This window comes from Catharus ustulatus, chromosome Z (genome assembly GCF_009819885.2).
Source record: "Catharus ustulatus isolate bCatUst1 chromosome Z, bCatUst1.pri.v2, whole genome shotgun sequence".
NCBI lineage: Eukaryota > Metazoa > Chordata > Aves > Passeriformes > Turdidae > Catharus > Catharus ustulatus.
The window spans coordinates 597,784-623,590 of NC_046262.2; the positions used below are offsets into that span (position 1 = coordinate 597,784).

At 31.4% G+C, this 25,807-nt stretch overlaps 1 protein-coding gene across 1 annotated transcript; it reads left to right on the forward strand.

Moving 5' to 3' along the window:
• Positions 1–4,730: 4,730 nt before the first annotated feature.
• MBD2 (methyl-CpG binding domain protein 2) lies at positions 4,731–22,327 on the forward strand. The gene is made up of 7 exons (XM_033085790.1): positions 4,731–4,988; positions 9,335–9,494; positions 10,584–10,721; positions 13,878–13,968; positions 16,711–16,888; positions 20,294–20,412; positions 22,290–22,327. Exons 1-6 carry the CDS (start codon positions 4,876–4,878, stop codon positions 20,409–20,411), a joined length of 798 nt encoding a protein of 265 aa, XP_032941681.1. The 5' UTR covers positions 4,731–4,875; the 3' UTR covers position 20,412; positions 22,290–22,327.
• Positions 22,328–25,807: the final 3,480 nt, after the last annotated feature.

The window sequence follows — 25,807 nt, forward strand, 5'->3', positions numbered from 1 at the left end:
TCCCCAATTTTTTCTGATTTTTTTCCCAATTTTTTTCTAATTTTTTCTGATTTTTTTCCCAATTTTTTCTGATTTTTCCCCAATTTTTTCTGATTTTTTTCCAATTTTTTCTGATTTTTTTCCCAATTTTTTCTGATTTTTCCCCAATTTTTTTGTCAATTTTTTCAACTTTTTATGAGTTTTATCCCCATTTTTTCCGAATTTTTTCTGATTTTGCCCCAATTTTTTCCAAATTATTTCTGATTTTTTCCTAATTTTTCTAATTTTTTTTTCCCAAATTATTTTCTAATTTTTTTCCACAATTATTTCTGATTTTTTCCAAATTTTTTCTGATTTTTTTCCCAATTTTTTCTGGGTTTTTTCCCAAATTTTTTTCTGTTTTTTCCCAATTTTTTGCTAATTTTCTCTCCATGATCTTCCCAATTTTTTTCTAACTTTTTCTGATTTTTCCCCAATTTTTTCTGATTTTCCCCCAATTTTTTCTGATTTTTTTTCCCAATTTTTTTCTAATTTTTTCTGATTTTTCCCCAATTTTTTCTGATTTTCTTCCCAATTTTTTTCTAATTTTTTCTGATTTTTTTCCCAATTTTTTCTGATTTTTTTCCCAATTTTTTTCTGATTTTTTCCCTCATTTTTTTCCTAATTTCTCTAAATTTTTTCAGGTTTTTTTCCCAATTTTTTTCTGATATTTTCCCTCATTTTTTTCCTAATTTCTCTAAATTTTTTCAGGTTTTTTTTTCAATTTTTTTCTGATTTTTTTCCCCATTTTTTCCTGATTTTTCCCCAATTTTTTGTGATTTTTTTTAAACTTTTTTATGATTTTTATCCCAATTTTTCCTGATTTTTTTTCAAATTTTTCCTGATTTTTTCCAATTTTTTTTCTTCATTTTTTACCACTTTTATTTTCTGATTTTTCCCAATTTTTTCCTAATTTTCTTTCCATTTTTTCCTAATTTTTCTTGATTTTTCCCCATTGTTTTTGGGTTTTTTTCCCATTTTTTTCTGATTTTTTCCAATTTTTTTCTGATTTTTTTCCCAAATTATTTCCTAATTTTTTTCACAATTTTTTCTCATTTTTATCCAATTTTTTTCTGGTTTTTTCCCAATTTTTTCTGATTTTTTTCCCAATTTTTTCTGATTTTTCCCCAATTTTTTTCTGGTTTTTTCCCCAATTTTTTCTGATTTTTTTCAATTTTATTTCCTGATTTTTCCTGATTTTTCTCTCCATTTTTTTCTAAATTTTTTCAATTTTTTTCTGATTTTTCTCCCAATTTTTTCCTGATTTTCCCTCAATTTTTTCTGATTTTTCCAATTTTTTTTTTCTGATTCCTCCCCAATTTTTTCTGAATATTTTTCAATAATATTTTGAATTTTTCCCCAATTTTTTTCTGATTTTTTTCAATTTTTTTACTTGGATTTTCCCCAATTTTTTTCCATTTTTTTTGTGATTTTTCTCATTTTTTTTTCCTTTTTTTTTCTGATTTTTCCCCAAATTTTTTCCCATTTTTTCTCATTTTTCCCCATTTTCCCCCTCAACAAAAAAATTCCACAACATTTTAATTTTTTCCATTTTTAATTCCTTTTATTTCGCCACCATTTCAATTCTTACCTCATAAATTCCACAAAAAATTCGATTTTTTCCTCCTTTTTTTGGCATTTTTCTGCCTCATTTTCCATTCCTGCATTTTCCTCCTTTGGATTCCTGTGGGAAAAAAAAAAAAATCCCAAAAAATTTAATTTTTTTATCCCAAAATTCCCATTTTTTCTGTCAATATTTTCATTTATTCTCCCTAAAATTTCTCATTTTTTTCCCCTAAAAAATCCCAAAATTCAATTTTAAAAATAAAAAAAAAATCCAAAAAATCTCAAAGTATTTTCCACAAAAAATTCCTAAAAAATCTCAAATTCCTAAAAATAAAACTAAAAAAAAAAATTTAAATTCCCCCAAAAATTCCAAATAATTCACAAAAATAATCCACAAAAATAAAAATATTTCCCAAAAAAATCCATTAAAAAATAGAAAAAAATCCAAAAAAAATTTTTTTTAAAAATTAAAATTCTATCAAAATTTTTCTCAAAATTTCCACCCAAATAATTCCAAAACCCTGATTTCCAAAATAAAAATTCCATCTCAAAAAATTCCCAAAAATTAAAAAATAAAATTTAAAAATTTTTAAAAATTCCCAAAAAATTCGAAAAAAAAAATTTAAAAAACCAACTCCCAATAAAACTCCCCCTAAAAAAATTCCAAAAAAATTTCCAAAATATTCCTAAAAAATCCCCCTCAAAAAAATCCCGAAATTCCACCAAAAATTTTAAAACTAATTAATTTAAAATTAATTAAATTTAATTGGGAAATTTTTCCCGCCCAAATTCCCGGCGCTTCCCCTCAGAGGCGCCGCCATTTTGTGCCCCCCCCCCCCCCCCCCCCCCATTTTTTATTTTCCCCTTTTACCTCGTTCCCGATTTTTTAGCAGCGCCTCCTCCACGACCCTGGAAATTTTTGCAGGATTTGATGAAGAAATTTGGGAATCCATGGCGAAAACGTGGAAGGGGATTTGGAGTAGAAATTCCGCCATGGTTCCCCCTCAGGGTTCTCGCTCTGATTTCCCCTTCAGAGTTCCCGCCATGATTTCCCCTCAGAGCTCACTTCCGGTTTCCCCTCAGGGCTCGCTTCCGGTTTCCCCTCAGGGCTCACTTCCGGTTTTCACTCAAGGCTCACTTCCGGTCCCCCCCCCCACCCAGGGCCCAGTTTCGGTTTTCCCCCTCAGCGGTCACTTCCGGTTTCCCCCCCTCAGCGGTCCCACCATAGTTTCCCTTTCAGGGCCCTGCCATGATTCCCCCCTCAGGGGTCCCATTATGGCTCCCCCTCAAGGTTCCCGCGATTTTCCCCCCTCAGGGGTCCCACCATGGGTCCCCCTCAGGGGTCCCATCATGGTTCCCCCTCAGGTCCCACCATGGCTCCCCCTCAGGGCTCCCACCATGGCTCCCCCTCAGGGCTCCCACCATGGCTCCCCCTCAGGGGTCCCGCCATGGTTCCCCCTCAGAGACCCCGCCATGTTTCCCCCTCAGGGACCCCGCCATGGTCACCCCTCAAGTTTCCCGCCATTTTTCCCCCTCAGGGGTCCCATCATGGTTCCCCCTCAGGCTCCCCCTCAGGGGTCCTGCCATGGTTCCCCCTCAGAGACCCCGCCATGTTTCCCCCTCAGGGTCCCACCATGGCTCCCCCTCAGGGACCCCGCCATGGCTCCCCCTCAGGGACCCCGCCATGGTCACCCCTCAAGTTTCCCGCCATTTTTCCCCCTCAGGGGTCCCATCATGGTTCCCCCCCACCTCAGGCTCCCACCATGGTTTCCTTTCAGGGGTCCCATCATGGTTCCCCCTCAGGGTTCCCGCCATGGTTCCCCCTCAGGCTACCACCATGGTTTCCTTTCAGGGGTCCCATCACGGCTCCCCCTCAGCCGACTCCTCCGCTTTCCCCCTCAGAGACTCCGCCATGTTTCCCCCTCAGAGACCCCGCCATGGTCACCCCTCAGTGGTCCCGCCATGGTTCCCCCTCAGGACTCCCACCATGGTCCCCCGCTCAGTGGTCCCACCATGGCGCCCACCTCAAAGGTCCTGCCAGGATCCCCCTCAGGGGTCTCACTCCGGGTTCCCTCCATGATTTCTCTCAGCGTTCCATCATGGTTCCCCCTCAGGACTCCCACCATGGTCCCCCCACTCAGGGGGTCCCCTTCCGGTTTCCCCTTCAAGTTTCCCGCCACGGTCCCCCCACAGGGGTCTCCTTCCGGTTTCCCCCTCAGGTATTCCACCATGGCTCCCCCCTCAGGTATCCCACCCGCTCCGATCCCGCCTCAGCGCTCCCTCCCCTCTTCCCTCCATGTTTCCCCCTCCCGTCTCCCTCTCCGACTCCCCCTCAGGGACCACGCCATTTTTCCCCTTCAGCAATCCCGCTGGGGGTCTCCCTCACCGACCCGGCCATTTTTCCCCCTCATCAATCCCGCTGGGGGTCTCCCTCACCGACCCGGCCATTTTTCCCGCTGAGGGTCTCCCTCACGGACCCGGCCATTTTTCCCCCTCAGCAATCCCGCTGGGGGTCTCCCTCACCGACCCCGCCATTTTTCCCGCTGAGGGTCTCCCTCACGGACTCCGCGCCATTTTTCCCCCTCAGCAATCCCATTTAGGGTCTCCCTCACGGACCCCGCCATTTTTCCCGCTGAGGGTCTCCCTCACCGACCCGGCCATTTTTCCCGCTGAGGGTCTCCCTCACGGACCCGGCCATTTTTCCCCCTCATCAATCCCGCTGAGGGTCTCCCTCACGGACCCGGCCATTTTTCCCCCTCAGCAATCCCGCTGAGGGTCTCCCTCACGGACCCCGCCATTTTTCCCGCTGAGGGTCTCCCTCACAGACCCCGCCATTTTTCCCGCTGAGGGTCTCCCTCACGGACCCCGCCATTTTTCCCGCTGAGGGTCTCCCTCACGGACCCCGCCATTTTCCCCCCCGCATCAGACCTCCCGCTCCGATTCCCCCTCCCCGCTTCCCCTCCATTTTTCCCCCCATCCCCTCGTCCCTCTCTGACCCCTCCACGGCCCGGCATCCGCCGCGGTCCCGCCCCCGTTGTCTCTTTATGATGCATCGCGGCCTCTGTGCCCCGCTCGGAGGCCGCGCTCGGGCCTGGCCCGGGCTCACCCCGGCGGCTGCGCGCGCACCCCGCGCTCCTGGCGCCGCGCGCCCGCTCCGCCATCGCCGCGGGGTCCCGGCCCCCGGGGGCCCGCACCGAGGACGGAGCGGCCAACGAGGAAATCGCTCCGGTCGCCATCAAACCGGGCCGGTAAAACCGGGCCGTATCGGCCTTGGTGTAGCCGGCCTCGCGTATGGAGAAACCCGGCAGGATGGATTGTCCGGCGCTGCCTCCGGGATGGAAAAAAGAAGAAGTGATCCGTAAATCAGGCCTGAGCGCTGGGAAAAGCGATGTTTATTACTTCAGGTAAGAAATCCGAGCGATGGCGGCGCTGCTGGTGGGGTGAAGACGGGGAGGCCGCTTGTGACAGCGCGTTCGCTTCCGCCATGGTTGTGGCAGGGTTGGCTCCTGTCATGGAGCGATTCCGGTTCCCGGTGTGAGGGGGAGCGCGGGATCCTGGGGGGAATTCCGCTTCTCTCTGTTCATTTAACGGCGGGGTTCCCGCTTTGGGCTGTGCAAAATTCCGGAATGTGGTTACGGGGGGGATTGCGGTTTTGTGAGGGGGGAACCGAGCTCCTGTCATGGCGGGGAAGGGGGGGGGAATCCCGGGATTTCGTCACGGGGCAGTTCCGGTTTTCTCTGAGGGGAATTCCCCGTTCTTTTCGCGGGGTAATCCCGGGGTTTTGTCCCGGGATAATTCCGCTTTTCTGAGGGGGAAGATGGGGGAGTCCTGCAGTTTTGTCCCGGGATAATTCCGGTTCTGTAAAGGGGGCACCGGGGCTGCTGTCCCGGGCGGAGCTCGGAATTTTGTCCCGGGTTAATTCCGGTTCTTTCTGAGGGGAATTCCTGGTTTTTTCACGGGGTTTTATCACGGGATAATTCCGTTTTTCTGAGGGTGAACCAGGGCTCCTGTCACGGAGGGATGCCGAAGTTTTGTCCCGGGATAATTTCGGTTCTGTGAGGGGGAACCGGGTCCTGTCATGGGGGAGTCCTGGAGTTTTATCCCGGGACAATTCGGATTTTCTGAGGGTGAACCGGGGCTCCTGTCACTGGACAATTCCGGTTCTGTGAGGGGGAACCGGGCTCCTGTCAGGGCGGCACTTCCGGTTTTCCCTGAGGGGAACTTCCGGTTCTGTGAGGGAGAACCGGGCTCCTGTCAGGGCGGCACTTCCGGTTTTCCCTGAGGGGAACTTCCGGTTCTGTGAGGGGAACCGGGCTCCTGGCAGGGCGGCACTTCCGGTTTTCCCTGAGGGGAACTTCCGGTTCTGTGAGGGAGAACCGGGCTCCTGTCAGGGCGGCACTTCCGGTTTTCCCTGAGGGGAACTTCCGGTTCTTGTCACGGAGCGATCCCGGGGTTTTGTCCCGGGATAATTCCGGTTCTTAAAATTCCTCCTAAATTTCTGAAATATCCCCCAAAAAATCTCTTAAAATTTCTCATGAATTTATTAAATATCCCCAAAAAAATCAACAAAATTTGTCCAAAAATTATCTTAAAAATCCCTAAAAATTTGCCAAGCAATCTCAAAAAACTTTGCAAAAATTCTTTTAAAAATCCCAAAAGTTTCTTTTAAAATCCCATTAAAACGAAATTTTTAAAAATCCCCAAAATCCTGCAAAAAAATCTCATTAAAACACAAAAAAGTCCAGAATTTTCTCCAAAAATCCCCCGAAAATAAGAAAAAAAAAATCACAGAAAATCACAAAAAAACTCTTAAAAAATGCCCAAAAAGTCCCAAAAAATGTTTAAAAAAAATCCCCAAAAATTCCTAAAACATCCCCAAAAATAAAAAAAAAAATCCAATTTAATTCCTGAAAAATACTGGAAAAAATCCCTAAAAATCCTCCCAAAAATTATAAAAAAAAATTCAAAAAATTGCCCAAAGAAGTCCCAAAAATTAAAAAAAAAAATTCTCAAAAATTCTCAAAAAATCCCCAAAATTTCTCCCCAAAATTTCTCAAAAATCCTCATAAAAATTTCCAAAAATTCCCAAAAAATCTGAAAAAAAACTCCCAAAAATTCCCCTCAAAATCTAAAAAATTTCTCCAAAAATCCTGAAAAAAATTCCCCAAAAATTCCTAAAACATCTCCAAAAAATCCCCAAATATTTTATGAAAAATCCCCCAAAATTCTCAGAAAATGGCCCCAAAAAAATCTCTAAAAAATTTTCAAAAAATCCCCAAAATTTCTTTAAAAATTCCCAAAAAATGCTCCCAAAACTCCTGAAAAATTCAAAAAAAATTCCAAAAAAATTTCCCCAAAAATATCAAAAAATTCTTTAAGAATTCCTGAAAAAAGACTCCAAAAACTTCTCAAAAATTCCAAAAAAATCCCAAAAAATTCTTTCAAATTCCCCAAAAAAAACCCCCAAAAACTAACCAAAAATTAAAAAAAATTAAAAAAAATTTTAATAATCCCAGAAAATTCTTTAAAAATTCAAAAAAAAATTCCAAAAAATTCAAATAAAATTCCAAAAAATCCAAAAAAATTAAAAAAATTCTAAAAAAATTCCAAAAAAATTGCAAAAAAATGCAAATAAAATTCCAAAAAATTCTCTGAAAAATTCCAAAAAAATCCCAAAAAATTCCAAAAAAATTCAAAAAAATCCAAAAAATTTGCAAAAAAATTCAAATAAAATAAAAAAAAATTCCCAAAAAATTCCCAAAAAATTCCAAAAAATTTGCAAAAAAATCCCAAAAAATTCAAAACAATTCCCCCCAAAATTCAAAAAAAATTCAAATAAAATTCAAAAAAATTCTCCAAAAAATTCCAAAAAAATCCCCAAATATTCCCAAAAAATTCCAAAAAGATTCCAAAAAATTTGCAAAAAAATTCAAATAAAATTCCATAAAATTCCCAAAAAAATCCAAAAAAAATCCAAAAAAATTCCAAAAAATTTGCAAAAAAATTCAAATAGAATCCCGAAAAAATTCCCAAAAAAAATCCAAAAAATTCCCAAAAAACTCCCAAAAAATTCAAAAAAAATCCCAAAAAATCCCAAAAAATTCCCAAAAAAATTCCAAAAAAATTCAAATAAAATTCAAAAAAATTCTCCAAAAAATTCCAAAAAAATCCCAAAAAATTCCAAAAAAATTCAAATAAAATGCCAAAAAATTCCCGAAAAAATTCCAAAAAATTTGCAAAAAATTCCAAAAAAATTCCAAAAATATTGAAAAAAAATCCAAAATATTTGCAAAAAAGTTCAAATAAAATTCCAAAAAATCATCAAAAAAAATCCAAAAAAATTGAAAAAAAATCCAAAAAATTCCTAAAAAAACCTCAAGAAATTCCCCAAAAAATCCAAAAAAATTCCCAGAAATTCCCCCCAAAAATTCCAATAAAATCCCAAAAAATTAAAAAAAATTCCAAAAAAATCCCAAAAAATTCCAAAAAAATTCCAAAAAAATTCCAAAAAATTCTCAAAAAATCCCCAAAAAATTCCAAAAAATTTGCAAAAAAATTCAAATAAAATTCCGAAAAAATTCCCAAAAAAATCCAAAAAAATTGAAAAAATTCCCAAAAAATTCAAAAAAATCCCAAAAAATAAAAAAAATTCCAAAAAAAATCCAAAAAATTTGCAAAAAAATTCAAATAAAATTCAAAAAAATTCCCCAAAAATTCCAAAAAAATCCCAAAAAATTCCCAAAAAATTCAAAAAAATTTGCAAAAAAATTCAAATAAAATTCCTAAAAATTCCCAAAAAATCCCAAAAAATTAAAAAAAATTCCAAAAAAATTCCAAAAAATTTGCAAAAAAATTCAAATAAAATTCCAAAAAATTCTCCAAAAAATTCCAAAACATTCCCCAAAAAATTCCAAAAAATTAAAAAAAATTCTAAAAAAAATTCCAAAAAATTTGCAAAAATGTTCAAATAAAATTCAAAACAATTCTCAAAAAAATTCCAAAAAAATCCCAAAAAAATTCCAAAAAATTTCAAAAAAATTCCCAAAAAAATCCCAAAAAATTCCCAAAAAAATCCAAAAAAATCCAAAAAAAAAAAAAAAAAAATCCCAAAAAACCCCCCAAAAATTCCCAAAAAAATCCTAAAAAATTCCCAAAAATTCCAAAAAAAATTCCAAAAAAATTCATATAAAATTCCAAAAAATTCTCCAAAAAATTCCAAAACATTCCCCAAAAAATTCCAAAAAATTAAAAAAAATTCTAAAAAAATTCCAAAAAATTTGCAAAAATGTTCAAATAAAATTGAAAACAATTCTCAAAAAAATTCCAAAAAAATCCCAAAAAAATTCCAAAAAATTTCAAAAAAATTCCCAAAAAAATCCCAAAAAATTCCCCAAAAGTTCCAAAAAAATTCCAAAAAAATTCCAAAAAATGTGCCAAAAAATTCAAATAAAATTCCGAAAAATTCTCCAAAAAATTCCAAAATAATGCCAAAAAATTAAAAAAAATTCAAAAAGTCCAAAAAAATTAAAAAAAATTCTAAAAATGTTCCAAAAAATTCCTTAAAAAAATTCAAAAAATTTGCAAAAAAATTCAAATAAAATTCCAAAAAATTCTCAAAAAAATCCAAAAAAATTTAAAAAAATTCCCAAAAAATTCCAAAAAAATTCCAAAAAATTCCCAAAAAATCCCCAAAAAAATCCCCAAAAATTCCTAAAAACTCCTCTCACCTCCCCCTTTTCATTCCCCCCAGCCCAAGTGGCAAAAAATTCCGCAGCAAGCCCCAACTGGCTCGTTATTTGGGCAACTCCGTGGACCTGAGCTCCTTCGATTTCCGCACGGGCAAGATGATGCCCAGCAAGCTGCAAAAGAACAAACAGCGCCTCAGGAACGACGCCCTCAACCCCAACAAAGTAAGAAATAAAATTTTTAAATCTTCATTTTTTTTGTTGTTTGAGTGTTGTGGAGATATTCTGAATTTTTTCAGATTTTTTTGGATTTTTTTCCTATTTTTTTACAATTTTTTTCCTAATTTTTTCCATTTTTTTCTGATTTTTTTTCAATTTTTTTTCAAAATATTTGCCCATTTTTCTCAAATTTTCCCATTTTTTCCCCATTTTTTCTCCATTTTTCCCAATTTTTCCCCATTTTTCCCCCATTTTTTCTCAATTTTTCCTTATTTTTCCCCATTTTTTCCATTTTTTTCCCAATTTTTCCCAATTTTTTCCAAATTTTTCCAAATTTCCCCCAATTTTCCAGAATTTTTCCCAATTTTTTCCAATTTTTCACTATTTTCCCCAAATTTTCTCAATTTCCCCCCATTTTTTCGTCTTTTTTTTCCCATTTTTCCCCATTTATCCAATTTTTTCCCAATTTTTTCCCATTTTTCCCCATTTTCCCCTGTTTTCCCCCATTTTTAAGTTTTGTTTTTCCTGAATTCTTCGTGAATTTTCCTTTTTTTAAATTTTTCTCCTTATTCCCCCTAAATTCTCCCCTAAATTTTCTGCATTTGTTTCTGTTTTTCTTGTATTTTTGCTATTTTTTTCTGATCCTTTCCTAATTTTCAAATTTTTTTTCACTCCATTTTCCCTAAATTTCCTCCTAATTTTCCTCCTTTTTATTCCTTTTTTTCCCTCCACTTTTTCTTTTTTATTTCTGATTTTTTTCCTCTTTTTTTCTGGTTTTTTTTTCTACTTTTTCCTGAGTTCTTTCCTAATTTTTTTTCAATTTTTTCCTGGTTTTTTTTCAAATTTTTTTCCTGATTTTTTCTTTATTTTCCTCCAATTTTCTTCATTTTTTTCCTCTTTCTCTCTGATTTTTTCTGAAAATTTTAAATTTTTTCCCCCATTTTTTCCCAATTTCCCCTAAAATTTCCCCCTAATTTTTCCCCATTTTTATTTTTATTTTTTCTGATTTTTCTGAATTTTTTCCTACTTATCTTTTATGTATTTATATTTTATATATTTTTATTTTTATTTTATATATTTATATTTGTTCCCCAGGGCAAACCAGACCTGAACACGACCCTCCCCATCCGCCAGACGGCGTCCATCTTCAAACAACCCGTCACCAAGGTCACCAACCACCCCGGCAACAAAGTGCGCAGCGACCCGCAGCGCCTCAGCGAGCAGCCCCGCCAGGTGGGTGCCAGAATTCCCAAAATTCACAAAATCCAAAATTTTGGGGGGAAAAATCGGGGACAAAATGGTGGAAAAAATGGCGGAAATTGGGAAAAAATGGCGGAAATTGGGGGGAAAATGGCGGAAAAAATGGTGGAAAAAATGGCAAAAATTCCTATAAATCTTTACAATTCCCAGAATTCCCCAAGTTCTTGAAAGTCCCAAAATTTTGGGTGGAAAATTGGAGAAAAAATTTTAAAATTTGGAAAAATAATTGGGGACAATATGGCGGAAATTGGAGGGAAAATGGTGGAAAAAATGGTAAAAATTTCTTTAAAATCTCCAAATTCACAAAATTCATAAAATTTTCAAAATTCATAAAATTCAAAAATTTTAGGGGGAAAAATTAAAAATTTGGGAAAAAATCGGGGACAAAATGGCGGAAATTGGCAGAAAAAATGGCGGAAAATGGAAAAAAAATGGTAGAAAAAATGGTGAAAAAATGGTGGACATGGAAGAAATTCCCAGAATTCACAAAATTTCCAAAATTCCCAAAGTTTTGGGTGGAAAAATTAAAAATTTGGGAAAAATCGGGGACAAAATGGCGGAAAAAATGGCGGAAATCGGGAAAAAATGGCGGAAATTGGAGGGAAAATGGCGGGAAAAATGGTGGCAAAAATGGAAAAAAATTCCTGAAAATTGTCCAAATTGACAAAGTCACAAAATTTACAAAGTCCCAAAATTTTGGGGGGAAAAATTGAAAATTTGGGAAAAATTTGGGACAAGATGGCGGAAATCAGCAGAAAAAAATGGCGGAAAATGGAAAAAAATGGTGGAAAAAATGGTGAAAAAATGGTGGACATGGAAGAAATTCCCAGAATTCACAAAATTTCCAAAATTCCCAAAGTTTTGGGGGGAAAAATTAAAAATTTGGGAAAAATCGGGGACAAAATGGCGGAAAAAATGGCGGAAAATGGGAAAAAATGGCGGAAATTGGAGGGAAAATGACAGAAAAAATGGTAAAAATTAATAGAAAATGTTTAAATTCACAGAATTCCCCAAATTCCTAAAATTTACAAAAATCACAAAATTTTGGTAGGAAAAATTTAAAATTTGGGGAATAGTGAGGGACAAAATGGTGGACAAAATGGCGGAAAATGGGAAAAAAATGGTGGAAATTGAAGGGAAAATGGCAGAAAAAATGGTGACAAAAATGGCAAAAATTCCTAAAAAATCTTCAAATTCACAAAATCCCCAAAATTTTGGGTGGAAAAATTAAATATTTGGGAAAAAATCAGGGACAAAATGGTGGAAAAAATGGCGGAAGATGGAAAAAATGGTGGAAATTGGAGGGAAAATGGCAGAAAAAATGGTGGGAGAAAAGATAAATCCTTTAAAATACCCAAATTCACAAAATTAATAAGATTTCAAAAATTCATAAAACTTTAAAATTTTGGGTGGAAAAATTGAAAATTTGGGACAAAATGGTGGAAAAAATGGCGGAAATTGGAGGGAAAATGGCAGAAAAAATGGTGGAAAAAATGGTAAAAATTCCTAAAAATCTTTAAAATTCCCCTAATTCCCCAAATTCTTGAAATTCCCAAAATTTTGGGTGGAAAAATGGAGGAAAAACTTAAAAAAATTTTCAGAACTTATTTGGGACAAAATGGCGGAAATCAGAGGGAAAATGGCAGAAAAAATGGTGGAAAAAATGGTAAAAATTCCTTTAAAATCCCCAAATTCATAAAATTCATAAAAAGTTTTCAATGAAATCCCAAAATTTTGGGGGGAAAAATTAAAAATTTGGGAAAAATCGGGGACAAAATGGCGGAAAAAATGGCGGAAAATGGAAAAAAATGGCCGAAATTGGAGGGAAAATGGCGGGAAAAATGGTGGGAAAAATGGCAAAAATTCCTAAAAATCCATAAAATTCCCAGAATTCCCCAAATTCTTGAAATTCCCAAAATTTTGGGTGGAAAATTTGAGGGAAAAATTTAAAAATTTGGAAAAAATTTTGGGACAAAATGGCGGAAAAAATGGCGGAATGTGGGAAAAAAATGGCGGGAAAATGGTGGAAAAAAATGGTGAAAAAATGGTGGACATGGAAGAAATTCCCAGAATTCACAAAATTTCCAAAATTCCCAAAGTTTTGGGGGGAAAAATTAAAAATTTGGGAAAAATCGGGGACAAAATGGCGGAAAAAATGGCGGAAAATGGGAAAAAATGGCGGAAATTGGAGGGAAAATGGCAGAAAAAATTTTAAAAATTCCTAAAATTGTCCAAATTCCCAAAGTCACAAAATTCACAAAATCCCAAAATTTTGGGGGGAAAAATTAAAAATTTGGGAAAAATCAGGGACAAAATGGCGGAAAAAATGGCGGAAAAACGGGAAAAAATGGCGGAAATTGGAGGGAAAATGGTGGAAAAAATGGTGGAAAAAATGGTAAAAATTCCTAAAAATGTTTAAAATTCCTAGAATTCTCCAGATTCTTGAAATTCCCAAAATTTTGGGTGGAAAATTTGAGGGAAAAATTTCAAAATTTGGAAAAAATTTGGGGACAAAATGGCGGAAAAAATGGCGGAATGTGGGAAAAAATGGCGGGAAAAATGGTGGAAAAAATGGTAAAAAATTCCTAAAATTTACAGAATTCCCAGAATTCCTAAAATTCCTGAAATTTTGAGTGGAAAAATGAAGGAAAAAATTAAAAATTTGGAAAAAATCTGAGAAAAAATGGCGGAAATTGGAGGGAAAATGACAGAAAAAATGGTGGAAAAAATGGTAAAAATTGAGAATATTTGGGGGAAAATCTGGAAAAAAATTGAGAAAATTTGGGGCAAAAATTGGGAAAAAATGTGGGGAAAAATTGGGAAAAAAATTAGAAAATTTTGGCCAAAAAATGGGAAAAAAATGAGAATTTGGAGGAGAAAAATTGGAAAAAATTTGGAAAAAAAATTGAAAAAAAATGGAGGAAAAATGGGAAATTGACAAAAGGAAATTAACGATGTTTAGAGAAAAAAAATGGCGAAATTCAGATTAAAAATGGAGAAAAATAGGAAAAAAAAATTAAAAATAAAGTTAAAAAAATTTAAATTATTCCAAAATTTTAAAATTTTATGAGAATGAAATTTACAAATTTTATATTGAAATAAATTTGAAATTTACAATTTTTTTTTCAGCTTTTTTGGGAGAAGAGACTCCAAGGTTTGAGCGCCTCGGACGTCAGCGAACAAATCATCAAATCCATGGAGCTGCCCAAAGGATTGCAAGGTTTGGGGAAAATTTGGGGGGAAATTTGGAAATTTCTGGTAAATTCCAAAATTTGGGAGGGGTCAGGAGGAAAAAAAGAAAAAAAAAAGTAAAAAAATCGGTGAAAATTTGAATTTTTTAGGGTTAAAAATGGAGAAAAAATTGGATTTTTTGGGGTTAAAAACGGAGAAAAAATTCAATTTTTTGGGGTTAAAAATGGAGAAAAATTTGAATTTTTTGGGGTTAAAAATGGAGAAAAAATTGAAATTTTTGGGGTTAAAAATGGAGAAAAAATTGAATTTTTTGGGGTTAAAAATGGAGAAAAAATTGGATTTTTTGGGGTTGAAAATGGAGAAAAAATGGAATTTTTTGGGGGTAAAAAATGGAAAAAAAATTGAATTTTTTAAGGAATTTTGGGTTAAAAAAAGAAAAAAAATTGGGGAAAATTTGAATTTTTTGGGGGTTAAAAATAGAAAAAAATTTGAATTTTTTAGGGAATTTTGGGTTTAAAAAGTGGAAGAAATTGAACAAAAATTGGGGAAAATTTGAATTTTTGGGGGGTTAAAAATGGAAAAAAATTTGAATTTTTTGGGGTTAAAAGTGGAGAAAAAATTGAATTTTTTGGGGTTAAAAATGGAGAAAAAATTGAATTTTTTGGGTTTAAAAATGGAGAAAAAATTGAATTTTTTGGGGTTAAAAATGGAGAAAAAATTGAATTTTTTGGGTTTAAAATGGAGAAAAAATTGGATTTTTTGGGGTTAAAATGGAAAAAAATTGAATTTTTTGGGGTTAAAAATGGAGAAAAAATTGAATTTTTTGGGGTTAAAAATGGAGAAAAAATTGGATTTTTTGGGGTTAAAAATGGAGAAAAAATCGGATTTTTTGGGGTTAAAAATGGAGAAAAAATTGGATTTTTTGGGGTTAAAAATAGAAAAAAATTTGAATTTTTTGGGGTTAAAAATGGAGAAAAAATGGAATTTTTTGGGGTTAAAAATGGAGAAAAAATTGAATTTTTTGGGGTTAAAAATAGAAAAAAATTTGAATTTTTTTGGTGGAATTTTGGGTTAAAAAAAGAAAAAAAATTGGGGAAAATTTGAATTTTTTGGGGGTTAAAAATGGAAAAAAATTTGAATTTTTTAATGAAATTTTCAGTTTAAAAATTACAAAAAATTGGGAATTTTTGGAGGAAAAAACTCAAAATTTTAGGGATAAAAATGGAAATTTTTTGATAAAAAAATTAGAATTTTTAGGTAAAAAAAATTGAATTTTTTTATGAAAAAAATCAGATTTTTTTCCAAAAAATTTCATTTTTTTTGCCAAAAAAATGCAAATTTTTTGGGGAAAAAAACGAAATTTTCAGGAAAAATTGAAATTTGATAGAAATTGAATTTTTTTTAGGAGTGGGCCCCGGTTCCAGCACAGAGTACAAAATTTTTGGGGCAAGATGGGAATTTTTTGGAGAAAAAATTGGAATTTTTTTAGAAATAATGGAATTTTAGAGGGAAAAAAATGGGAATTTTTTGGGGAAAAAATAGAATTTTAGAGGAAAAAAAATTTGAATTTTTTAGATAGAAAAATAGAATTTTTAGGTAAAAAAAATTGAATTTTTTTACAAAAAAAATCAGATTTTTTTCTGAAAAAATTCAATTTTTTTGCCAGAAAAAGGCAAATGTTTTTGGGAAAAAAATCAGATTTTCAGGAAAAATTTTAATTTGATAGAAATTTAAATTTTTTTTCAGGAGTGGGCCCCGGGACCAGCACAGAGTACAAAATTTTTGGGGAAAAATGGGAATTTTTTGGAGAAAAAATTGAAAATTTTTTAGAAAAAATAGAATTTTGGAGAGAAAAAAATGGGAATTTTTTGGGGAAAAAATAGAATTTTAGAGAGGAAAAAAATGAGATTTTTTTGGTGAAAAAATTAGAATTTTTATGGAAAAATTTTGAATTTTTTTATGAAAAAAATCGGATTTTTTTCCAAAAAAATGCCATTTTTTTGCCAAAAAAACCCAAATTTTTTGGGGAAAAAAATGAAATTTTCAGGAAAAATTGAAATTTTATTAAAATTTATATTTTTTTAGGAGTGGGCCCAGGGGCCAGCACACAGGACAGAATTTTGGGGAAAAAATGGGAATTTTGGATAAAAAAATTAGATATTTTTGAGAAAAAATAGAATTTTAGAGAGAAAAAAATGGGAATTTTTTGGGGAAAAAATAGAATTTTAGAGGAAAAAAATTTGAATTTTTTAGGTAGAAAAATAGAATTTTTAGGTGAAAAAAATTGAATTTTTTGCCTAAAAAAATCAGATTTTTTTCTGAAAAAATTCAATTTTTTCGCGAAAAAAAGCCAAGTTTTTTGGGGAAAATAATTAAATTTTCAGGAAAAATTTAAATTTTATTAAAGTTTAATTTTTTTTTCAGGTTTGGGCCCCAGGGCAGAATTTTGGGGGAAAAAATGGGAATTTTAGAGAAAAAATTGGAATTTTTTTAGAAAAAAACGTAATTTTGGAGAGAAAAAAAAAGAAAATTTCAGGGATTAAAATAAAAATTTTGTGGTAAAAAAGGAAGAATTTTAGACATAAAAATAATAATTTTTTGGTGAAAAAAATTGGATTTTTTGCTAAAAAAAATTGAATTTTTTTACAAAAAAAATCAGATTTTTTTCTGAAAAAACGCCATTTTTTCACCAAAAAAACCAAATTTTTTGAGGAAAAAAATCAAATTTTTGGGATAAATTTAAACTTTATAACAATTTTATTTTTTTTAGGAGTGGGCCCCGGTTGCAGCACGGAGTCGCTGCTTTCGGCCGTGGCCAGCGCCCTCCACACCAGCTCGGCTCCCATCACCGGCCAGAACTCGGCCGCCGTGGAGAAGAACCCGGGGATCTGGCTCAACACCGCCCAGCCCCTGTGCCGCGCCTTCGTGGTCACCGACGATGATATCCGGTGAGCAAAGCATTGTGGGAAATGCAAAGCATCGTGGGAAACGCAAAGCATTGTGGGAAATGCAAGGGATTGTGGGAAATCGGGAAATTTTTCCCAAAAAAATCGCATTTTTTTCACCAAAATTCTCTTTTTTCCACCCTAAAAATCAAATTTTTCCCTCAAAAAAATTGTGTATTTTTACCCAAAATTTACAACTTTTTTTACCTAAAATTCTTGATTTTCCCCAAAAAATGCCATTTTTTTCACTAAAATTCCGATTTTTTTACCCACCAAAAATTAAATTTTCCCTCAAAAATTCTCAATTTTTTCTCTAAAAATTATATTTTTCTTTCTCCAGAATTTCCATTTTTTTACGCCAAAAATACTGAATTTTTCCAAAAAAATCTGAATTTTTTCTGCCAAAATTCGCGTTTTTTATGCTCTCAAAAGTCAATATATTACCTTAATATTTTCTTCCAAATTTTTAATTTTGTTCTCATTTTTCCCCCAAAATTCCTATTTTTTAATCTCCAAAATTCCATTTTTTTCCCCAAAAATTTCATTTTTTTCCCTTCAAAATTCCCATTTTTTCCCCAAAAAATTTCATTTTTTTCTCTCCAAAATTCCATTTTTTTCTCAAAAAAATTTCACTTTTTTCCCCCAAAAATTCAATTTTTTTCTCTCTAAAATTCCATTTTTTTATCCCAAAAATTCCATTTTTTTCCCCCCAAAAAATCCATTTTTTACCCCAAAAAATCCCATTTTTTTCTGTCCAAAATTCCATTTTTTTCCCCAAAAATTCCATTTTTTTACCCCAACAATCCCAATTTTTTTCTCTCCAAAATTCCATTTTTCCCCCAAAAAATCTCATTTTTTGCCCAAAAATTCCATTTTTTTACCCCAAAAATCCCCATTTTTTTGCCCAAAAAATTTCAGTTTTTTCTCTCCAAAAATTTCATTTTTTACCCCAAAAAAATTCCCATTTTTTTCCCAAAAACTTCCATTTTTTTTCCTCCAAAATTTTCTATTTTTTTCCCAGAAATTCCCATTTTTTTCTCTTTAAAATCCCATTTTTTTCTCTCTGAAATTTGATTTTTTTCCCAAAAAATCTCATTTTTTTAAAACACAAATTTTCTTTTTTTTCCTAAAAATTACCATTTTTTTAGTCTGAAAATTCCTATTTGTTTGTGGCCAAAATTTTATTTTTTCCCCAAAAAATTCCATTTTTTCCCCCAAAAATTCCATTTTTTTACCCCAAAAACTCCCATTTTTTTCCCCAAAAAATTCCATTTTTTCCCCCAAAAAATCTCATTTTTTTATCCCCAAAAATTCCATTTTTCCCCCCAAAAAAATCTCATTTTACACCAAAAAAAACATGGCAGCCACAAAGCATCATGGGAACCGCAAAGCATCATGGGAAATTCAAAATTCTGGGAAATCTGGAATTTTTCTAAAAAAAAATCCAATTTTTTCCACCAAAATTTGCTTTTTTTACCCCCAAAAAATCAAATTTTTTCCTTAAAAAAATCAAATTTTTTTCTCCTAAAAATTCAATTTTTTACCCTAAAAATTTGAATTTTTTAAACCAAAATTTTCATTTTTTACCCCAAAAAAATTCAATTTTTTTCCTCCTAAAATTCCATTTTTTTGGTCCTAAAATTCAAAATTTTTCCCCTAAAAATTCTCATTTTTATCACACAAAAATTCAATTTATTTCCTCCCAAAATTTCCATTTTTTCCCCCAAAAAATCTGATTTTTAACACAAAAAATTCCATTTTTTGCCCAAAAAATTCAAATTTTTTGACCAAAAATTTTATTTTTTGTCAAAAAATAATCAGAAAAAATTTAGAATTTTGAAGAAAAAAAATCAAATTTTTTGGGGAAAAAATTTGGATTTTAGGACCAAAAAAATTGAATTTTTGGGGCGAAAAAATCAAATTTTTTGTGTTAAAAATCAGATTTTTTGGGGAAAAAATTTGAATTTTAGGAGAAAATAAATTGAATTTTTGTGTGATAAAAATGTGAATTTTAAGGGAAAAAAATTGAATTTTTGGGGCGAAAAAATGGAATTTTTGGGGCGAAAAAATGGAATTTTTGGGGCGAAAAAATTGAATTTTTGGGGTGAAAAATCAGATTTTTTTGGGGAAAAAAATGGGAATTTTTGTGCTAAAAATTTGAAATTTATTTTAAATAAAATTTTGAAATTTGATTTTGTAGGAAACAGGAGGAGAGGGTGCAGGAAGTGAGAAAAATTAAAATTTTGAGTCAAAAATTTGAATTTTTGGGCAAAAATTTGAATTTTTTGTGTGAAAAAATTGAATTTTTGTCTGATAAAAATGAGAATTTTTAGGGAAAATAAATTGAATTTTTCTGTGATAAAAATGTGAATTTTAAGGGAAAAAAATGGAATTTTTGGGCGAAAAAATGGAATTTTTGGGGTGAAAAAATCAAATTTTTTGTGTAAAAAATCAGATTTTTTGTGTAAAAATGGGATTTTTTTTGGGAAATAAATTGAATTTTTGTGTGATAAAAATGTGAATTTTTAGGGGAAAAAAATTGAATTTTAGGACCAAAAAAAATGGAATTTTTGGGGTGAAAAAATTGAATTTTTGGGGTAAAAAATCAGATTTTTTTTTGTTAAAAATTTGATTTTTGGGGAAAAAAATTGGAATTTTAGGAGAAAATAAATTGAATTTTTGTGTGATAAAAATGAGAATTTTAAGGGAAAAAAATTGAATTTTAGGACCAAAAAAATTGAATTTTTAGGGTGAAAAAATCAAGTTTTTTGTGTTAAAAATCAGCTTTTTTGGAGAAAAAATTTGAATTTTAGGAGGAAATAAATTGAATTTTTGTGTGCTAAAAATGGGAATTTTTAGGGGAAAAAGTTTGAATTTTAGGACCAAAAAAATTGAATTTTTGGGGCGAAAAAATTGAATTTTTGGGGCGAAAAAATTGAATTTTTGGGGCGAAAAAATCGAATTTTTGGGGCGAAAAATCCGATTTTTTTGGGGAAAAAAAATGGGAATTTTGGTGTTAAAAATTTGAAATTTTTTATAAATAAAATTTGAAATTTATATTGTGCAGGAAGCAGGAGGAGAGGGTGCAGGAAGTGAGAAAAATTAAAATTTTGAGTTAAAAATTTGATTTTTTGGGCAAAAAATTTGAATTTTTTGTGTGAAAAAATTGAATTTTTGTGTGATAAAAATAAGAATTTTTAGGGAAAATAAATTGAATTTTTCTGTGATAAAAATGTGAATTTTAAGGGAAAAAAATTGAATTTTTGGGGCGAAAAAATGGAATTTTTGGACCGAAAAAATTGAATTTTTGGGGTAAAAAATCGGATTTTTTTGGGGAAAAAAATGGGAATTTTTGTGATAAAAATTTGAAATTTATTTTAAATAAAATTTTAAATTTATTTTTTGTAGGAAACAGGAGGAAAAAGTACAGGAAGTGAGGAGGAGGTTACAGGAAGCGCTGACGGCCGATTTCCTGTCGCGCAACGGCGAGGGGGTGAAAAGGGCGGAGAATGGAGAGGGGGAGTGAGGTGAGAAACGGGAAATTGACGGGAAATTGACATGAAATTGACGAGAAATGGGGAATAAATGGGAAAAAATGGAGAAAAAATGGGAATAAAATAAGAAAAAAATGGGAATAAAATCAGAAAAAAATGGGAATAAAATGAGAAATAAATGGGAAAAAAATATGAAAAAAATGGGAATAAAATCAGGAAAAAAATGAGAAAAAAATGGGACAAAAATATGAAAAAAGTGAGAATAAATTGAGAAAAAAATGGAAAAAAATCAGAATAAAATGGGGATAAAAATGAGAAAAAATTGGAAATAAAATGAGGAAAAAATGAGAAAAAAATGGGAATAAATGGGAATAAAATTAGGGAAAAAATGGGAAAAAATTTTGAATAAATTGAGAAAAAAATGGGAATAAAATGAGAAAAAAATCAGAATAAAATGGGAATAAATTGGGAATAAAATGAGAAAAAAATGGGAATAAATTGAGGAAAAAATGGGAATAAATTGAGGAAAAAATGGGAATAAAATGAGAAAAAAATGGGAATGAAATAAGAAAAAATGGGAATAAAATGAGAAAAAAATGGGAATAAAATGAGGAAAAAATGAGAAAAAATTTTGAATAAATGGAGAAAAAAATGGGAATAAAATCAGAAAAAAATCAGAATAAAATGGGGATAAATTGGGAATAAAATGAGGAAAAAATGGGAATAAATTAAGAAAAAATGGGAATAAAATAAGAAAAAATGGGAATAAAATGAGAATAAATGGGAATAAAATTAGAAAAAAAATGGGAATAAAATGTGGAAAAATTTGGAATAAAATGAGAAAAAAAATGGAGTAAAATGAGGAAAAAATGGGAATAAAATGAGAAATAAATGGGAATAAAATGGGAAAAAAATGGAAATAAAAAAAAATGGGAAAAATGGGAATAAAATTAGGAAAGAAATGGCAAAAAATTAGAAAAAATTGGAGAAAAAATGGGAAAAAATTTTGAATAAATTGAGAAAAAAATGGGAATAAAATGAGAAAAAATCAGAATAAAATGGGAATAAAATGGGAAAAAAATGGGAATAAAATGAGAAAAAATGGGAATAAAATGAGAAAAAAATGGGAAAAAATGAGAATAAAATAAGAAAAAAATGGAAATAAAATGAGGAAAAAATGAGAATAAAATAAGAAAAAAATGGAAATAAAATGAGGAAAAAATCAGAAAAAAATGGGAATAAATGGGAATGAAATTAGGAAAACAATGGGAAAAAATTTTGAATAAATTGAGAAAATAATGGGAATAAAATCAGAAAAAATCAGAATAAAATGGGAATAAATTGGGAATAAAATGAGGAAAAAATGGAAAAAAATGAGAAAAAAATTGGAATAAAATCAGAGAAAAATGGAAATAAAATGAGAAAAAAAATGGGAATAAAATGGGAATAAATTGGGAACAAATGGGAATAAAATGAGAAAAAATTTATGATAAAATTAAGGAAAAACTTGAAAAAATTGAGGAAAAAAATCCCAAAAATGAGAAAAAAAATTGGAAAAAATTGAGAAAAAATTAAAAATAAAATTGAGAAAAAATTACCAGAAAATTTAAATAAAATTGAGAAAAAATTGGGAAAAATTTGAGCAAAAATTTAAAATAAAATTAAGAAAAATTACAAAAAAAATTGAAATAAAATTGAGAAAAAATTGGGAAAAATTGAGAAAAAATTAAAAATAAAATTAAGAAAAAATTTGAAAAAAATGGAAAAAAATTCAGAAAAAATTCAAAATAAAATTAAGAAAAAATTGAGAAAAAAAATTTTAAAAATTATTAAAAATTTGAATTTTTTTCTTTTAAAACCCCCCAAAAAATTTAAATTAATCCTAAATTTTTTTTTCTTTTTTTTTTCAGGTACTTTGGATTCCCAAAAGGAAAAATCTGGAAAATAAAAACAAAAAAAAAATTCAAATTTTTTATTTTTTTTTGAGGCACTTTTGGTTCCTTTGGAATTTTTTCCCGGAATTAAAAATAAAAATAATTAAATTTTTTTAAAGGGAATTTTATAAAAATTCCCTTTTTTTTTTGTGAAAAAAAAATTTATTTTTTTGGATGTAAATAATTCAAAAAAAAACCCCCAAAAAATAAAAAAAAAATTGAATTTATTTTGAATTTTTTTTGTTTTAAAAAAGAAAAAAAATTTGAATTTTTAACGATTTTTTTGTGTAAATAAAATTGAAATTTAATAGAAAATAAATTTTTTTTTTATAGGTGGAAATAAATTTTAAATAAAAATGAGGATTAAAGGTGGGAAGAGGAAAATAAAGAATTTTATTGGAAATTTTGGTGTTCGATGGAATTTGTGGGGAAAAATGGGAAAAAAATCAGAAAAAATTTGGAATAAAATGAGAAAAAAATGGGGAAAAAATGGGAAAAAATGGGAATAAAATGGGAAAAAAATGGGAATAAATTGGGGAAAAATGAAGGAAAAATCAGAATAAAATGGGAATAAATTGGGAATAAAATCAGAGAAAAAATGGGAATAAAGTGAGAAAAAAATGGAGAAAAAATGAAAAAAAATGGGGAAAAAATGAGAAAATAATGGGAATAAAATCAGGAAAAAATGGGAAAAAATCAGAATAAAATGGGAATAAATTGAGAAAAAAATGAGAAATAAATGGGAATAAAATGGGGGAAAAATGGGAATAAAATGAGAAAAAATGGGGAAAAAAAGGGTGAAAAATGGGAATAAATTGGGGAAAAACAGAGGAAAAAATGGGAATAAAATGAGAATAAAATGAGAAAAAAATGAGAATAAATTTGAATAAAAAACAGAAAAAAATGGGGAAAAATCAGAAAAAAATAGAAAAAAATGAGAAAAAAAATCAGAATAAAATGAGAAAAAAATGGGAATAAAATGGGAATAAAATGAGAAAAAAATGGGAATGAATTGGGGAAAAAAAGAGGAAAAAATGTGAATAAAATGAGAAAAAACGGGAATAAATGGGAATTAAAAATAGAAAAAGAAAACAGAAAAAATGGGGAAAAATCAGGAAAAAAAATGGAAAAAAATGGGAATAAAATGGGAATAAATTGAGAAAAAAATGGGAATAACATCAGAAAAAAATGGGAATAAAATCAGAAATAAATGGGAATAAATGGGGAAAAAATCAGAAAAAAATGAGAATAAAATCCGGAAAAAATGGGAAAAAAATCAGGAAAAAATGGGGGAAAATGGAGGAAAAAATGGGAAAAAAATGAGAATAAATTGGGAAAAAATGGGAATAAAATCAGAGAAAAAATGTGAATAAAGTGAGAAGAAAAAGGGAAAAAAATAGAAAAAAATGGGAATAAATGAGAAAAAAATGGTAGTAAAATCAGAAAAAATGGGAATAAAATGAGGAAAAACATAGGAAATAAATGGGTGGAAAAAATCAGAAAAAATGGGAATAAATTAAGAAAAAAATGGGAATAAATTGAGAAAAAGATGAGAAAAAAATCAGAATAAAATGGGAATAAAATGAGAAAAAATTTGGAATAAAGTGAGAAAAAAATGGGGAAAAATGGGGCAAAAATTTGGAATAAATTGGGAAAAAAGAGAAAAAAATGGGAATAAAATGAGAAAAAAATCAGAAATAAATGGGAATAAAATAAGAAATAAATGGGGATAAATTGGGAATAAAATGAGAAAAAAATGGGAATAAATGGGAAAAAATTTTGAATAAATTGAGAAAAAAATGGGGAAAAATGAGAAAAAAATGGGAATAAAAATGAGAAAAAATGGGAATAAATTGGGGGAAAAAATTGGGGAAAAATCAGAATAAAATGGGAATGAAATCAGAGAAAAATGAGAATAAAATGAGAAAAAAATGGGAATAAATGGGAAAAAATGGCAATAAAATATTTTTTAAAATAGAAATAAAATGAGAAAAAAATAAGAAAAAATGGGAAAAAAATCTGAAAAAAATGGGAATAAAAATGAGAAAAAATGGGGAAAAAATGAGAAAAAAATGGGAATAAAATCAGAAAAAAATCAGAATAAAATGGGAATAAATTGGGAAAAAATGGGAAAAAAATGAGAATAAAATGAGAAAAAATGGGAATAAAATGGGAATAAAATGAGAAAAAAATCAGAAAAGAAATAGGAAAAAAAGAGAAAAAAAAAGAGAAAAAAGTTGGAAAAAATGGGAATAAAATGAGAAATAAATGGGAAAAAAATGGGAAAAAAATGGGAAAAAAATCAGAATAAAATGGGAATAAATTGGGAAAAAAATCAGAATAAAATGGGAATAAAATGGGAAAAAAATCAGAAAAAAATGGGAATAAAATGAGAAAAAAATTGGAATAAAAAGAGAAAAAAATGGGAAAAAATTAGAAAAAAATGGGAATAAAATGACAAAATAATGGGAATAAAGTCAGGAAAAAATCAGAATAAAATGGGAATAAATTGGGAAAAAATGAGAAATAAATGGGAATAAAATGGGGGAGAAATGGGAAAAAAATTAGAAAAAAATAGAAAAAAATGAGAATAAAATATGAAAAAAATTGGGAATAAAATGAGAAAAAAACGAGAATGAAATAAGAAATAAATGGGAATTAAAGAGGAAAAAATTAGAAAAAATTGGGAATAAAATCACAATAAAATGGGAATAAATTATGAATAAAATCAGAGAAAAAATGGGAATAAAGTGAGAAAAAAATGGGGAAAAATGGGAAAAAATTTGGAATAAATTGGGGAAAAAAGAGAAAACAATGGGAATAAAAATAAGGAAAAAATGAGAATAAAAACAGAAAAAAATGGGAAAAAAATGGGGAAAAAATGGGAATAAAATGAGAAAAAAATGGGAATAAAATCAGAATAAAATGAGAAAAAAATCAGAATAAAATGGGAATAAATTGGGAATAAAATGAGAAAAAATTTGGAATAAAATCAGAAAAAAATCAGAATAAAATGAGATAAAAATGGAATTAAATAATAAAATAAATGAAATAAAATCCCAGGGGAATTTGGTTTCCAGGGGCTCCATCTGGTGCCTGGAATAAATTAAAAAAGAATAAAAAAAGGGAATTATTGAACAATAAAACAGCAGGGAGCGGGGCTGGGGCTTTGTGCAGGGAGGGAACAGCTGGGGATGGGCAGGGAAAAATGGGAATAAAAATGGGGAAAAAATGGGATTAAAATGGGAATAAATGGGATAAAATGGGGAAATAAATGGGGAAAAAATGGGAAATAAATGGGAATAAAATGGGGAAATAAATGGGAATTAAATGGGAAATAAATGGGAAAAAATGGGGAAAAAATGTGAATTAAATGGGAAATAAATGGGAAATAAATGGAATTAAAAGGGGAAATAAATGGGGAAAAAATGGGAATAAAATGGGGAAAAAATGGGAATAAAATGGGAATTAAATGGGAAATAAATGGGGAAAAA